The sequence below is a fragment of the Argiope bruennichi genome, chromosome 5, assembly GCF_947563725.1.
Source record: "Argiope bruennichi chromosome 5, qqArgBrue1.1, whole genome shotgun sequence".
Lineage (NCBI taxonomy): Eukaryota > Metazoa > Arthropoda > Arachnida > Araneae > Araneidae > Argiope > Argiope bruennichi.
In genome coordinates this window covers 92,605,366-92,620,221 of record NC_079155.1, presented here as the reverse complement: position 1 = coordinate 92,620,221, position 14,856 = coordinate 92,605,366, and the positions used below count along the sequence as shown (strand labels likewise).

At 28.2% G+C, this 14,856-nt stretch overlaps 1 protein-coding gene across 2 annotated transcripts in view; it reads left to right on the top strand.

Moving 5' to 3' along the window:
* Positions 1-14,803, top strand: part of LOC129968877 (probable 3',5'-cyclic phosphodiesterase pde-5) — a 58,433-nt gene extending 43,630 nt beyond the window's left edge. For both annotated transcript variants that reach the window (XM_056083189.1, XM_056083191.1), the window contains exons 18-26: positions 4,172-4,258; positions 4,346-4,502; positions 5,906-6,061; positions 6,798-6,848; positions 6,966-7,087; positions 11,821-11,932; positions 12,025-12,105; positions 13,613-13,701; positions 14,601-14,803. In XM_056083189.1, coding sequence (XP_055939164.1) covers positions 4,172-4,258; positions 4,346-4,502; positions 5,906-6,061; positions 6,798-6,848; positions 6,966-7,087; positions 11,821-11,932; positions 12,025-12,105; positions 13,613-13,701; positions 14,601-14,721 — 976 coding nt within the window. In that variant the 3' untranslated portion in view covers positions 14,722-14,803. The remainder of the gene's footprint in view (positions 1-4,171; positions 4,259-4,345; positions 4,503-5,905; positions 6,062-6,797; positions 6,849-6,965; positions 7,088-11,820; positions 11,933-12,024; positions 12,106-13,612; positions 13,702-14,600) is intronic.
* The last annotated feature ends 53 nt before the right edge of the window (positions 14,804-14,856 follow it).

Here is a 14,856-nt window from a genome sequence, read left to right as displayed (position 1 = left end):
TTTATACTCTATAGGTACCTCAAGCAGTTCAAATTTCAGGGGTCTCCTTCCCATATTTATTAAAAATTTTAATTAAATCTTCATTTCAGATGCTTCTAAGTTACAAATATTGTGACTAACTGAAGTAAAATATCAGCAATATTCAAAAGAATTAGTTTTATTTGTATCAAAAAAATTCTATGATAGAAGTAATTTTAAATAAAATGATAAAAAAAATACAAAACTTTTATTAATATCATCGAAATACTTGAATAAGAATTTTGACAGGAAAAAAATATTAGAGCTTATTGACATAAGCATAAAAAGTATGGAAAAAAAATCACAATACCAATGTCTTTATATTTTATTGATTAACTAATAAGCATGGAAACATGATGAATCATTAGAATAATGTTCTTCAGTTAAATTGATACTTGATTTTAATTTGAATAAATTCAAACACAAGGTTCTTGTAGAGTAAAATTGAAAAGCAAAATTAAATACCCTAAGAATATCAAAGAAATTCAAGGTTTTCTATTATACAAAGTAATCCAGCGAAGCCCCTAAAGTCTAGCGCCTAAATAATTATCTATAATACTTATCTGATAATCTGGCCCTGGATATAAAGACATATGATTAAAAGATCGATTTCATCTGAATCGGTATTAAATATTGACTAGATATAACTTTTCATTTTAAAATAACACTACATAATTTAAGCATCTATTAATTTTTTTTTAAATTTATTCTTTGTCATTTTCTTAAACTATTTTTTACTTCTTCAATTACTTATATCTATGATTAATATTTTTTAGATTTATCTATATATAAGCTTATTTTGTTGAAAAATTAAGTTTTTTATTATCCAATAAATAAAATTTCAACGATTCGCTAAATATATATATAATATTTTTTTTAAAAGCCAATAAATGTTATCTAATATTCTTCGACAACTGTAAATGATCGAAGATCCACTCAGGGAACAAAAGGCTAATTTTTAGTTTTGCTTTTGGTTGGTCTTGTTTTGCTTGAAATTTTGGATAAATAAATTTAAAAAAAGATATGTAATTCAATATTGATTTCTTTGCAAAAGATGCAATAAATATTCTTCTTCCACAAGTTGGAAACAAATAAAAACACATCTGAATAATTTTTCATTGACATGAAAGGAATGAATTCGAAAACGATAGAAAATAAAGTCCATGGTTCTTTCAAAAGAAAAAGAAATAGAATTTGTCTTAAAAAAATTTTAAATGATGGGTGGATTTGACTATAATAGCATTTTTCCTATTCTGATAATTCCTTAATAGTAGCTTCACAAGTGTTAAAATCAGATCTAGGATGAAATCCAAGGTAAGATTTAACTGTCTCGTACTTTTAGTGAACATTCATTTGTGAGTTTGTTCTTTTTCGACGCCTTTTTAATCTAATATCCAAACAAATTCAATAGAATGGATACAATTGTTTATTTATTTGTCTTGAATAGCCAGGAAGGTGAATAATCTGTAGAGAATGGTGGTTAAAATTTCTTAATCCACTTAGCTTTGAGGGATTGGTCGAAGGGATTACTTTCTTTGCCTTTGAAGTAATGAGATAAGGCATGACCTCAAAGATCATAAAGATAAGGCAACGAATATGGCTTCATTGGTAGAAATACTGTAAGAGCAGGAAATTGTTGTCAGGCTTTCTTCGTGCATTGAGATATCAATTGCCGCTATGTGATTCCTACAGATTATCGTTCTTGGCGGCACCTGTTGCTATCAGAATTTTATTCTAAATTTCATAGGAATATTTAAACAAATTGGAAATTAAACTGCCCGAGAGATTTTTAATTTGGAAAATATAATCTGATGGATAAAATTCACATATCAGACTTTTGTTACCGCAGTATTAAAGAGGGATAAAGTTTCTGACTTTGAGTTATAAATTGTTTTTAAAAAATTATATAGTGGCATCTTTAAAAAAATAGACGTGAGATTTCGTCTCTTTCCACAAGACACAAGAAAAACAGGGATTTAATCTTAGGAAAACATAGTAAAAAAATTGTTAGCTAGAAAGTGACATCTATATATATATATATATATATATATATATATATATATATATATATATTGAAATAATGGAATTGACGTCTATTCCGATCCAAGGGCAAAGATAAAATTTCCTTGTTGGATTCCGTTTTTCTTAAAGTTAAAAATACTTGACAGCCGAATTCTCATTTACCTCTAGTACTTGAATCAACAACGAAGAATGCTGCAAATAGTTTTTTTTTCTTTCTTTTCTAAATGAAGCTTTAGTTTGACGATGAGCATCATTGGTAGTTTGTCTTTATTGTCTTTGAAAGTTCTTTTTTTTTTTTTTTTGGATGGTCTAAGAGTGAAGAAACATTGCTTTTTCTTTCTAATTCTGACTCAGTAATGTAAACCACAGAAGGCTATTATAAGTTAAACTTTGTTGAAACAAAATGTGATACAATTTGTTTTCTTGAGAGAGGGTTGGATTACCAGATAGGTTATGCATACCCTCTTGACCATATCCTATCCCACGCTAGGATAAGTTAGATAGTTGTTTGAACAGTATATTTTGGAAATGATCTTTAGAGATAAAGTTACTTTCTTTAGCATTAGTATCTTTAATTTGAGATGCGAATGCAGATGATTATTTTTTATTTTGAAAAGATGACCATAATGTTGGCATTTGAAAGGACAATCAGACCTTTACAGAACTTGCATTTGATTGGTTGGCTATCATTGCTGTAATTCAGGTGGTCACATTTCTCACACTAAAGAGAAGATTCTGGATAAGGCCATGTTGAGTATATATGACAATATCAAGGACGATCGATGAATAGAATTTTCTGAATGGTTTGATAAGCTTTGGCGTGTGAGAAAGTTCTGTGCAATAAATATTGACAGAATGTTTCCGGACAAATGCTCACATTGTTTGTGTAGACATCTACTCAATTCAGATATTTTAAGCCTTTTCTTATGCTCTGATCTCCTTTCATCTGATCAAAATTTATTCCCCCCCCCAAAAAAAAAATCGACTCGTAATATTTTCATCCTGTGTTAACCCTAGAATGGTTTTAAACTTGCTGAGCTTCAAAACTGTTGTAATATGCTTTCTTTTTAAAGATATTTTTTCCTTGTCTTGCTAATTATAAAAGATCAATGGAGTTTTATTGTTAGTTGTATATTTGAGATAAATTTTTTTTGGGCTACTTAGCATTCCTCACAGTAGCTAAGCTTTGAGATCTGCCTTGCAGTTAATTTTTCTGTTGAGATCATGGTTTTCACGAAATAAAAGAAAGTCATCTTCTCGGAGAAGGAATTGTTCTCACAGATAGACAGGACTATTTTTCATAATAATAGTTATGAGTGACACCAAAAATAATTGATTTAAAAGAAGAAATGATGATCGTATTTCTCCCTGGAAAAACAGCTTATCGTATAGAAGTTGCAAAAAGCAAATTTCTTGCCACGGACTTGACCAAGTAATTAAAACTTTTTGTTCTTTTATCTTGAGGAGATCACAAAAATAAATTGTGGTTTGAAATAAAATAATAAAACTGTAGATTATGAAGTCCAAAGGCTATTCGATTTATCAGGGGAGAAACCTTCCATGACCTAAGTCTCTTTTTTGAAATTAAACAAAATGTTGAAATTAGGATGCGTCTTCGACCAGTGTAGAGGCCGAATTCTATAAAATAAAAATAAAACAGTTTTAAATGAAGGAGAAATAAAAGAGCCAGAAAAAAGCGCCAATTGCTGATTTTCACAAAATATATTGCTTTTTTGACTAGAGCAACAGAAGGAAACATTAAAATTTCATTTTTTCTCCCTGTTTATGCTTAATTTTACCATGAATCTCAATTCACAAAACGATTTTGAACGCAATTTTTATCTGTTTTCAGTTGCAGTAAGAAGCAGTTTAGAGAATTCTTTCAATGTGAATTAGGATTCCAAGAAACGATGATACACTAATTAAATTACTTAATAAATTAATTACCAATATAGAATATGATTAGCAAATGGTTATTATCTTTAATTACAGAAAATTTTTTAAACAAAAGTCACATGAATATTATAAAAAAGCTTAAATATTTTTTAAAAATATCAATTGGAGATGCAGCCCTAAGCCACAGCTGATATATAATGTTTTCTTATGATAATTTCTAAATAACTTCTTACAGGTACAGCTTCTCTGCTGATCAGCTGAATTCTGATGAAAAGGTTGTCGCTTCAATATTTATGTTAACGGATTTACCACAAATCCAAAAGTAAGAATTCAATATTGGATCAGCAGGACATGTTTTTAAATTTATCAGCTATTTTATGCAATCTTTAAAATTGTTTATATTTTACAGAGTTATGAAAATCGATCACGATTCTTTGGTTCGTTTCACTCTGACTGTACGCAAGAATTATCGTCGAGTTCCTTACCATAACTGGTCCCACGGTTTCTGTGTTGCCAATTCTGCATATGTTGTGATCAGAAAAAGTGGAGTTTTCAAACCACTGGAGGTAAGATTCCGTATTAACGTCCTATGGTAAAATAAAGAGGGAATTATTTGCTTTTTCAATATGGTAATTTTTAAATGTTGATTTTTAATGCATGAATAACTCGTGTAAAAAATTTAAACACAATCCAAAGCGATTATTTTAACACACCATTATTTTATGTTCCTTGTTTGGAGGCATCTAAAGATAAAACCAATGAGGTAAATGAAACTAAATTTCATCTGAAGACTGTGGAAGAAATGGGGAAGGGAATTTTTTAATTAGCCCCCTCCCCCCTCCAAAAAAAAGAGAGTATTATTAATAAAATAGTGACAAAAGTTACCAATAGAAGAGATTTCAGCACTGTCGAATCGAAAACTGGGACAAAGAATAATGCAAAATGTCATAATTAATTTCTTTCAAGGTAATAAAAATACGCATATAAGAATGAAAGGTATGTTTTATAAAACTCAAATAAATCTTCTTTTTTTTTTACTAGTCAAAATTCCGCAATAAGGTTACATTTTTAAAATTTTAATCTTATATTTATATATAAATTGTATTGTATTTGTATACATTGCATCGTCAGCTTTTTGTATTTGTGGAATTCATCTTCTTATGCATGTCAAACTCTTCATAAGAAATTTGATTTCTTTCTGTTCGTTAGTTGTAGCTGTAGATTCATAAAAGTGGAGAAAGTTATTTTATCACAGCCTGTTTATCTACAGTTTTGTATCCAATCAATGAAAGGAACGATTTGATTTCAAAACATATTTGATCCCCCCTTTTAAATCACGAAGCTAAACACAAGGCATAATTAAGAGAAGAATACTCCACTCCAGCCAAACCACTTATTGTCCAGTTGGAGTTATTTCGGTTATAAATAAGTGGGCATATAAAAGTTTCCGAGGTTCAGTTAATATGCTACGAAGACGAAAGAGTATTGCTTTAATTTAAGAACTTAAAAACAAGATTGTCGACAAAAGTGTGAAAAAAAATTAATACTATAGGACATTGATTTGTGAATGCTATACACTTAACTAAAGAATTTTTTTAAATGTACTTTTATAATAATTTACTCCTTTAATCCTAAGAATATACAAGTTCTGGTTCCCCAGAATACTGGAAGGCCTCACTTTCTCTTATGATAATTCCACATAATGATAATAACATAATGATATGATAATTTCACAAATCCATTTGGTTGAACCAATCTAATACACAAATAATGCACCACAAGTATTCAACCAATCACACTTAACAAAATAAGAAATAATTTTACATTGGTATCAAGGCTTCTCGGGCATCCGCCGTAATTTCGTTGAACAAGCGTTTGGGGCTTTTCAGTATTAAGAGAATTAAATCAATATATTTTACATTTTTTTTTTTTTTGCAAGAAATTTGAAAGAGAATGGGCTTTTTTTTAGGAACTTGCTTTGTATGTTGCCTGTCTTTGCCACGATGTGGATCATCGAGGTAAAACTAACCAGTTTCTAAAGAATGCTGCATCTCCGCTTGCCGCCATCTATTCCACATCTGTTTTGGAACACCACCATTTTAACATGACAGTTTCAATACTGCAGGTACGCTTTCAATATTTTGGATCCAGGAATCACCGAATTTATGAATTGCACTTATTGTATACAAACCTCAAAATGATTCTTCACAAAGTCAAATGAATGATACCGAGAAGAACTTAATATATTCTACTTTTCAAACACTTTTATTTTGCTTTTTATTAGTTATAATGGAATTTCGTAAACGATTTTTCACTCATTTTCTGTTCTGTTAGCTTCGAATTTTGTGCACATGTATATTAGAGATAAAATATATTTTTCTTGAACATAATAGTTGATGTACACTTCATCTGTTGTATTTTTCTATTTAATAATTAAAATAGTGTATAGTCCGAATATATAAATTCGATATTTAAATGCTCAAATGAGTTCTAAGTGATTTACAACCTTAAAAATCAATTACAATGATCATCCATTCAAAAAAGATATTAAAGTGAATAATTTATCTGTCTCATTTAACAATACAAGTGAAACATGAATACTTCTGTTATTTTATCCTCTTATTGAAAATTCAAAATAGACATTTTAATTTTGGTTCAAGCTTGAAAAATAAATCCTAAGTTTGCTTAAAATTTTGATGATTCACAAACTTTTTTAAAATTTTATCTATAACTTTTTTGTGAAATGAAAGCGTATACTTACGTATATATATATATATATATATATATATATATATATATATATATATATATATATATATATATATACTCATACATAATAACTTATTTCTCTATTTAATTAGCAAGATGGACATAATATATTCAGCAATTTGTCTTCAGCAGATTATAAAAAGGTAAGTGATTACTAATATAACTATTATCTTTATGATTTAAAAGCTTCTAATAGTAAAATAGTATATACCTAATTTATGATCATAATGTTAGTATTCTAATTTATTTTTTATTTTAAGATGTTGAACAACATCAAACATTGCATTCTAGCCACGGACTTGGCATTATTCTTTCCGAATAGAGCCAATTTGGCTGCAATTGTAGAGGAAAAGAAGTTTGATTTTGACAATTCGGAACACAGGTATGATTTTAATACAATGCTATTATGAATAAAAGAGAATTAACTACGATATAATTAATTCTTTTATACATAAATTACAGAGGCGTAACCATTCTTTAGGAACATTGCATGAACAAAATATTAGTGAATTTATTAAACACGGTTATTTAATTTGACTTACTTCATGCTTTTAAAAATGGAATTTTCAAATCAATTTATTCACTCACTTTCTGGTGTCCTAATTTTGCAATATTGTACACTTGCGTAACTATATTAAAATATCTTCAGATCTGAATTCTCAGTAAATTAATATCAAATTAAATTTTGAGATCGTAACAACGGTGACACCTAGTAGGGAAGAGTACATAGTAATATTTTGGGATTAATGCCTTGACTGTTTATCGCAAAATGCTGTTAAAAAAAAACTTCAGTGGTAAATAATAAAAAAAGGGGGGCAGTAAAATTCATAACTCTAAAAAAAAAAAAAACTGAAGACAGAAGGGGGGGTTGGGGGGTGGAGGTTAAGCAAATCCAAAAATTACAAATTCAGAAATCTGTTTAAGTTCAAATTTTTTTTGTTTGTTAAGTCATATTTGTATGCATTTAAAAATAAAAATTACAAATTTTTTCAACAACAATTTTATGTTGATTTGCATCTGTCATTTTTCGGATTATCCATGGTTCTTGCGTCACCCAGTTTATTGTGTCTTTCTTTGCTTCAACCAAAGACTATCTTTCGAAGATCTTTCTTTTACTCGATCAGTTGTAACCTTTTTTAACCAAATATAATGAAAGAATGAAAAAATATTTTATCTTGTAAGTTATTTACCTTCATTACACCACTGATAACTAATGTATAAAATTTTTTGGAAATCTATAATTTATTTTTCAACTCATGCACATAAAGTGTCAAAAAATTATCTCAGTTTGAAATAATTTTTTTGGTTATTTAATTGCAATATAAAATAGAATCATGCTGACTGAAGTTGTCTGTCAAGCGATCAAAAATCGGAATGTCAAATGCACCGAACAATATGATTTTAGAATTTATTTCATATCTTGCGAGGGGAGAAAAGAAGCGTTTGTGTCATTCACAATAAAGAGTAAGGCAATTTCCAGTTAATGTCAGATCACATATGCAATTACGTTTTTATGTGACTATGACGTCATATGAAATTACTCCATTAAAGAAGTTCGCAAGAATAAACATACGATACATCACACAGCAAAGTACTTTACTTGCTAATAAGGCAGAGTAAAACTACATAATTTCTCCAATTTTAGAAACCATAAAGCCAGATATTAAAAATTATGCATGGCATAAACTCAACTGCTGATTGGCTATAAAAGAAATAACCCATATCGATCTCTTTAGTTATTCTATCCTTGATGGTATATACATGTACCATCATCACTGTAAAGTAACTGAGACACAGGATTAAGTACCACAGCAGCAAAATATTGCTTTTTCATAAAATACCTCGTTGAATTTTGCTTTTAAAACTAGCGGAAGTGGTCTCTCCAAAATTTTCTTGCTTACTCTCTAATTAACTTATCATGCCAGAGAATGTCTTGTATGGCATTGTCATACAATAGTTACGAAATATTAATTCTTAACATGAATTTAGCATTTTTTTTTCTGAATCTATCGAGACATCCTTGGCAAGTTTTTTTGGCGATTAATGCCCTGATATGCAGTTAATAGTATCCTAAAATTGATTTTGTGCCCGGTTGAATTTGAACCCATTTCTCGAAATCGATTTGAACAAAGATTCGACACAAAACTGCACTTGTAGTCACAAAATCCCCTATTAAATTTGATAGATAGTCAGTGCATTTTTGAATTATTGCATTTACATGTTTCTGAAAATACAAACCGGCAGACAATCAAGTCATTGTTAGATTTGGCTCAAAATTTGGCAGGTGTCTGTATTATAAATGTTCAATCTGTGTCCCAAATTTTATCAATCTAGCTCTCGTCGTTTTGTAATTATCGTGTTAATTTACATTCGAACAGCCGGACTTCCTTTGAACAGATTTTACACAAAATTGGATAGAAATCTGCAAATTTGATATAAAGGACGTATACCAAATTGCACCCGTCTAGCTCAAAGCATTTCTGAATTATCTTTGTCACAGATGGACATTTTTCTAACATGTGTTTTCGAACTCAGAGATGTCTAAAACGTGGAGATTCCTCAAAATCTCGAGTTCGATTGTTTTTTTTTTCTTTCGAGTTCGATTCTGTCGCAACTCTGCCGGCTTACTAATTAATGCAATGAATATTTTAACCCTTTAAAGGGCATTTTTTTCTAGTCATATTATGTTAAAATATTTTTAGGCTTGCAATTAGAATAAGAAAATGGATTCATTTAACTTATCAGATAAATTTAATTTGATTAATTAATTAATTTGGTTAATTAATAATTAAGTAACAAGTCAAGACACGTCATTTTGTGTGATATAAAGAACTGAAGCATCTAAGTTTCTGTCTTTCTAAAAAAATTTGTCAGAACTTATGTCAACCTACGTAATTTCATACAAAGATTGATAAATTTGGTGGGAAGCATACTTCCCACGGCCTTAGAAAGGGTAAAAGCAACAAATTTATTAGACAAAAATTTTGAATTATTTTTTAATATGCTTGCTAATTATAATTTTATAGAGAAAGCAATTATCATATTCTCCAAGAACGTGGTTTACCGGTGATGTAGCAACGATAATTTACCCCCCCCCCTTCGCATCTGGCTCCGTTTTTTACGCAAATTTTGTAACGCAAATCGTTCATTATTTACGGAAAAAGGGTTAAAAATATTAAAAAGTTTAAAGTTTTTGTAATGATAGATACATAATATTTACTGATCTTATCTACAACAAAAAAATGAAATTAAATTATAACCGAATTCCTAGAGGATTTTTTTAAATGTACTTAATATAATTGACGACTTTTGAAATCTAGATAATTTTAAACAACTGCAAAGAATAAAATCAAATCTTTTCCTCAAAAATAGGAAAATGTTTAAGGAAAATTTCAAACATGTTGATATTCATCTATACATTTTATACCGTTCATAGAAATGCAGTCAGTCAACGTGACAAAAATGAAGATGCATGTCCCCTAATGTTTAACCACATATTCCTTTCCTCTATGCCTTTCTTTGATAGCATGTCCTTTTATCTGATATATTTTGGAAGGAAAGATTAATTATGTTTTTCATTTGGAATAAATGTTAGTTAATATTGTAACATATAATATTAGTTATTAAAATTTACCTGTTTGAAGCTGAGAAGGAACATTTATTGAATCTTTGAAAGTTTTGTGCCTTTACTATGAAAGAAGTATAAAAGTATATGTTGCACAATATTCTAATTATCATTATCCTAGCTAATGGATAAGGTAAAATACTAATTCGGCGTAGTGCAAGTAATGGTACGTTTAGGTTAGCCGGGGCAAGCGAAAGGACCCCAAATAATTTAGATCTGCAAAAAAAAAAAAAAAAATGTTGCCAAGACCTGCATAACTTGCATAAAAATCTAACTCTTAAAACTTTTTTGGGGCGCAAGTCTAAATGATTTGGCGACTTTTTGCTAGCGCCCGTCTAGCAGAAAAGTAACCAAGTAAGTAATTTGGAGTTTTATTGGAAATTTTTTGTGGTAAGTTCTAGGAATAAAAATAATTTACAATAATTTAACTAGCCATTTTTGGCAACCATTTGTTTTCGCTGAGATCAATGGTTTCTAAAGCTTTCAATTAAATATTTAATGTAACTTGTTCTTACTGGCTTCTTCAGTAAAATTATTTGAACTTCACATTTTTATGAACATATCCCATTATCACTATCCGATCGTACTTATCAGAAGCCTTAGGCCGTTACACATTCTAAAAGTTTCATCATTGATTGATTATGTAGTTAAACTTTCGTACAACAAAAGGATAACGGAATAAACAAAAAAATGTGCATCTTATAATGAAACCTATTTTTTCTACTAATAATAGAAAAGTAAAGTATACAAATATCAAACAAAATTATTCTTTCTAACCTTTCAATAATGGAAGAAAAAAAAATCACACGTTTAAATGTTTGATGAAGCATTGAAAACGGTTTGGATATCATTCACAATACAAATACTGTTGTAAAATATGTTTAAACATACCTTAAAAATTAATTAAATTTAGATAAAAAAAACTTTTACAGCAATTCAATTGGCATCATTAAAAATATTATTTTTTGTGTTCAAAATCTTTTTTTTTTCTTTTTTGCATAAGTATTTTCAAAAATCGTGACAAAAAAAATTCACTTAATTTGAAATTACTTAAGATTTTAAGAACATTTCTCCTAGGTGCTCATTCCTACAATTCAAAGTATATTTGTGCTAAATTTAGTAGCTCTAGATCAACTATTCTGGCCTATCAGAGTGCCCAAAACGAAAATACATATTTTTCCTTTATTAGTAGTAAAGATGTGAATTTGTGAAACGTTAATTTCTTTTTCCCCTCTTTTTTATAAAAAAATTTATGTGTTAACTATTCTTCTGATTCTTCGAAAACTGTATATATGTCTAATAATGTATATATGAAACACAATAAAAAGGGTTAGGACACAAAATTTAGCATCATATTGAAGTTTTTGGGTCCTTACAAAGCAAATCTAGGATCAATGAAGTAGCAATACGCTTATTTTCGCGGTAAAATTCGGACAAGCAATGAAGTTCTTCAAATTCATTTTACTGATAACGCCTTTTCTGTCTTCCAGATTATTGCTTCAAGCTATTACAATGACTGCATGCGATCTTTGCGGTAGCACCAAAAGCTGGGAACAGCAAAAAGAAATCGTGAAGGTGATATTTGAAGAATTTTACGATCAGGTACATTCAAATGCATTTGATAACATAATAGAGCTTTGTTTTGATTATTTAAATTATTTTTCATTTACCCCCCCCCCTACCTTTTTTTAAAGGGTGATATTGAAAAATCACAAGGAAGACAACCAATACCAATTATGGACAGAAATAGAATGGATGAGCAACCAACTTCACAAGTAATTCTTTTTTTAATATTATTAATTAATAGTATGATTATAATTATATAAATAAGCAGGTTTCTTCCACCATGCATAATTTTGCATCTACAAATGCTGGTGTATTGCCGTTTCTCAATCAATATTGATTAACTTTTTTTTCATGCATTAGCTTTCTCGCAAAAAAACTCAAACATCCCTAGTTATTTGTCACCTTAATTAAAAATATTAGCAGTTCACCATTCATAAATAAGGGAGCTGCAATGTATAAAAAAAATAATTTAAGGCAGTTATTTAAAACATCAAAGGAATTGGCGAAATAGGTCCAGCTTTTGAATAAGGTGCAAGAAACATAACACTATTTCATTTTTTTAATCTTTAGACTACCGACGTTAAAAAATTTATGTGTTAAAAAATCTGTGCCATTGAAAAAATATTTTATTGAATTTTAATATATGTAAAGATCATTTTTGTACTTAATATTTTTGTATGTTATCATGGAAAAGCACTACTTTTTAATTAATTAAAATTCTAGTTAAAATTTCAAAAAAAAAAAAAATCACTAAGTGCACATTTCTATCCTACAAAATATATTTGTACCAAGTTTCGTAACTAAGTCAAATGAACTGTCTTATCTATAGAACACCAATATACATATAGACTCATTTTATAAGTAAAAATTTCATTATCTGAAGCACCAGCAACAAAATATTTGTTTTATTTTAATACAATAGATTCCCAATTACCCAGCTTTATGATATTTGAGCAAGCTAAGGGGAAAAAAAAAAAACATTCATGTAGGCTGCTTTTTCTATGTTTACCTACCCATACCATTGATAACATTCTTATACTAAGTTCCACTTTTATTTATATTTTCTGATTTCTTAATATGGGGCATTACTTCATAAATATTTGTTATATAATGCACTGTTAAGTTCTTAAAATTTATAAAAGAGTCTTAACTTAGTAATAATAAATACAAAAACATATATACACTGTAGTATAAATATACACTTCTAATATAAAGTAAAACATTAATTAAAATGTCAGTTTAATTCTTTCAAGCATTAACTTAATTTGCAGCTCACTAATAAGTAATTACATTGACTGAAAAAAACAATTGTCCGACGCCTCTACAAGATGATCTATTTTATGACAAATAATTATTTTATCAACTGAACCAGATAATCGAGTTCACTCAATTATTTCAAGAATCAATTATTTTAACAAGAATGTTAGAGTAATTCATCTGGATTTTGAAACATTGGAATATGGATGTATGTACAAGAAATATTTTTCTTTTTTTTTACATTGCAAAAATATAAAGAAGTGGAGATAATTATAGTGTAAGAAATAAAATAAGTAACACAAGGTTAATTTAAAAGAACCTTATCTGGTACCATGATAATTTAAAATATGAATTTTGTTTCAGATAACATTCCATGATTTATAAATGTTTGAGATTAAATTAATTTGTATTTTTAAAAACTTCTTTAAGTAAAATAACTTTTAAAAACATGCTTTTCAGGTTAGCTTTTTGAAAGGAATTTGTATTCCTTGCTATGAATTACTCTATGCATTGATACCTGAAACCAAGCCTATGCTGGAAGGATGCAAGTAAGTTTGTTTTCATTTTTTAATGAAGGTATTAATACATTATAAGAAGAAAAAAAAAAAAATCTTACAATATATAGTTTTATTATTGAACAGAAAAACCAAATATTGTCATTTTAATTTAATATGATGAATAAAATGCAACTTAAATTATTAACCTCTTTCTGATTAGAAACATATTTCACTTGTATTTGATACTTCATATAATTCAAAAATGAAATATTTTGCCATAAATCTGAATGTTTATTCTAAGATAATTGATTTTCAAAATAAAAGGCTTTTAAAATTTCGCTGTGTACACAATGTAAAAATAAATATAATGACTGTTATAAGACTTGACACATATTAATTCACTGTCTACTATTAAATTAAATTGCTATAAAGCCATTGTAAATGAAGCTTTAAGTCACATTCTAAGTAAATTACTAACTTAACTACTACTAAATTATTAAATCACCATTCCTTTAGGAATGAGCATAAAAACTTCATATTTGGCTAAAATATCTATTTAAATACATTTTTATTATTTAATTTAAACTTTAAAAAAGTGTGTGACTAAAAGTATTATTAGTCAACATATTTAAAATTCTTTGTATGATTACTTTTATACTTCTGAAGATGAGATCAAAAATAATTGTCAAAACAAAATGTTTAAACAAACTGATGGGTTAAAATAAATGAAAACCCAGAAATAAAAGAGAAAGGGATAGAAGGTTTTTTTTTTTTCTTTTTTTTTTAATATATATATACTGTACAGGAATAAAAGTAATTCAAAGATGCTAAAATCCATATTAATTAAAAAAAAAACCTGATTTATGATAAAGAAATCCATATATTTGAATCTTTACAGAAATATTCAGTATATTTATTTTGAAAATGAAATTTAAATTATTCCCTTGCAGAGAAAATTTGAGGATTTGGGAAAGTTTGGCTGCAGAACAAGAGAAAAACAAAACTGATGATAGTTGCACAGATGAATTGAATGATGAGAAAGAAAAAACAAGTTGTTCAAAAATAATGTGAACTATTTATTGCATGCTGCTAACCAATGATTCATAGTCTCATAATACCAATTTTCAAATCAAAACTCTTAATATTTAATCTCTTCGTCATGGAATCCTTCATACATAATACCATGTTCTTTTTTTCATGACAAAA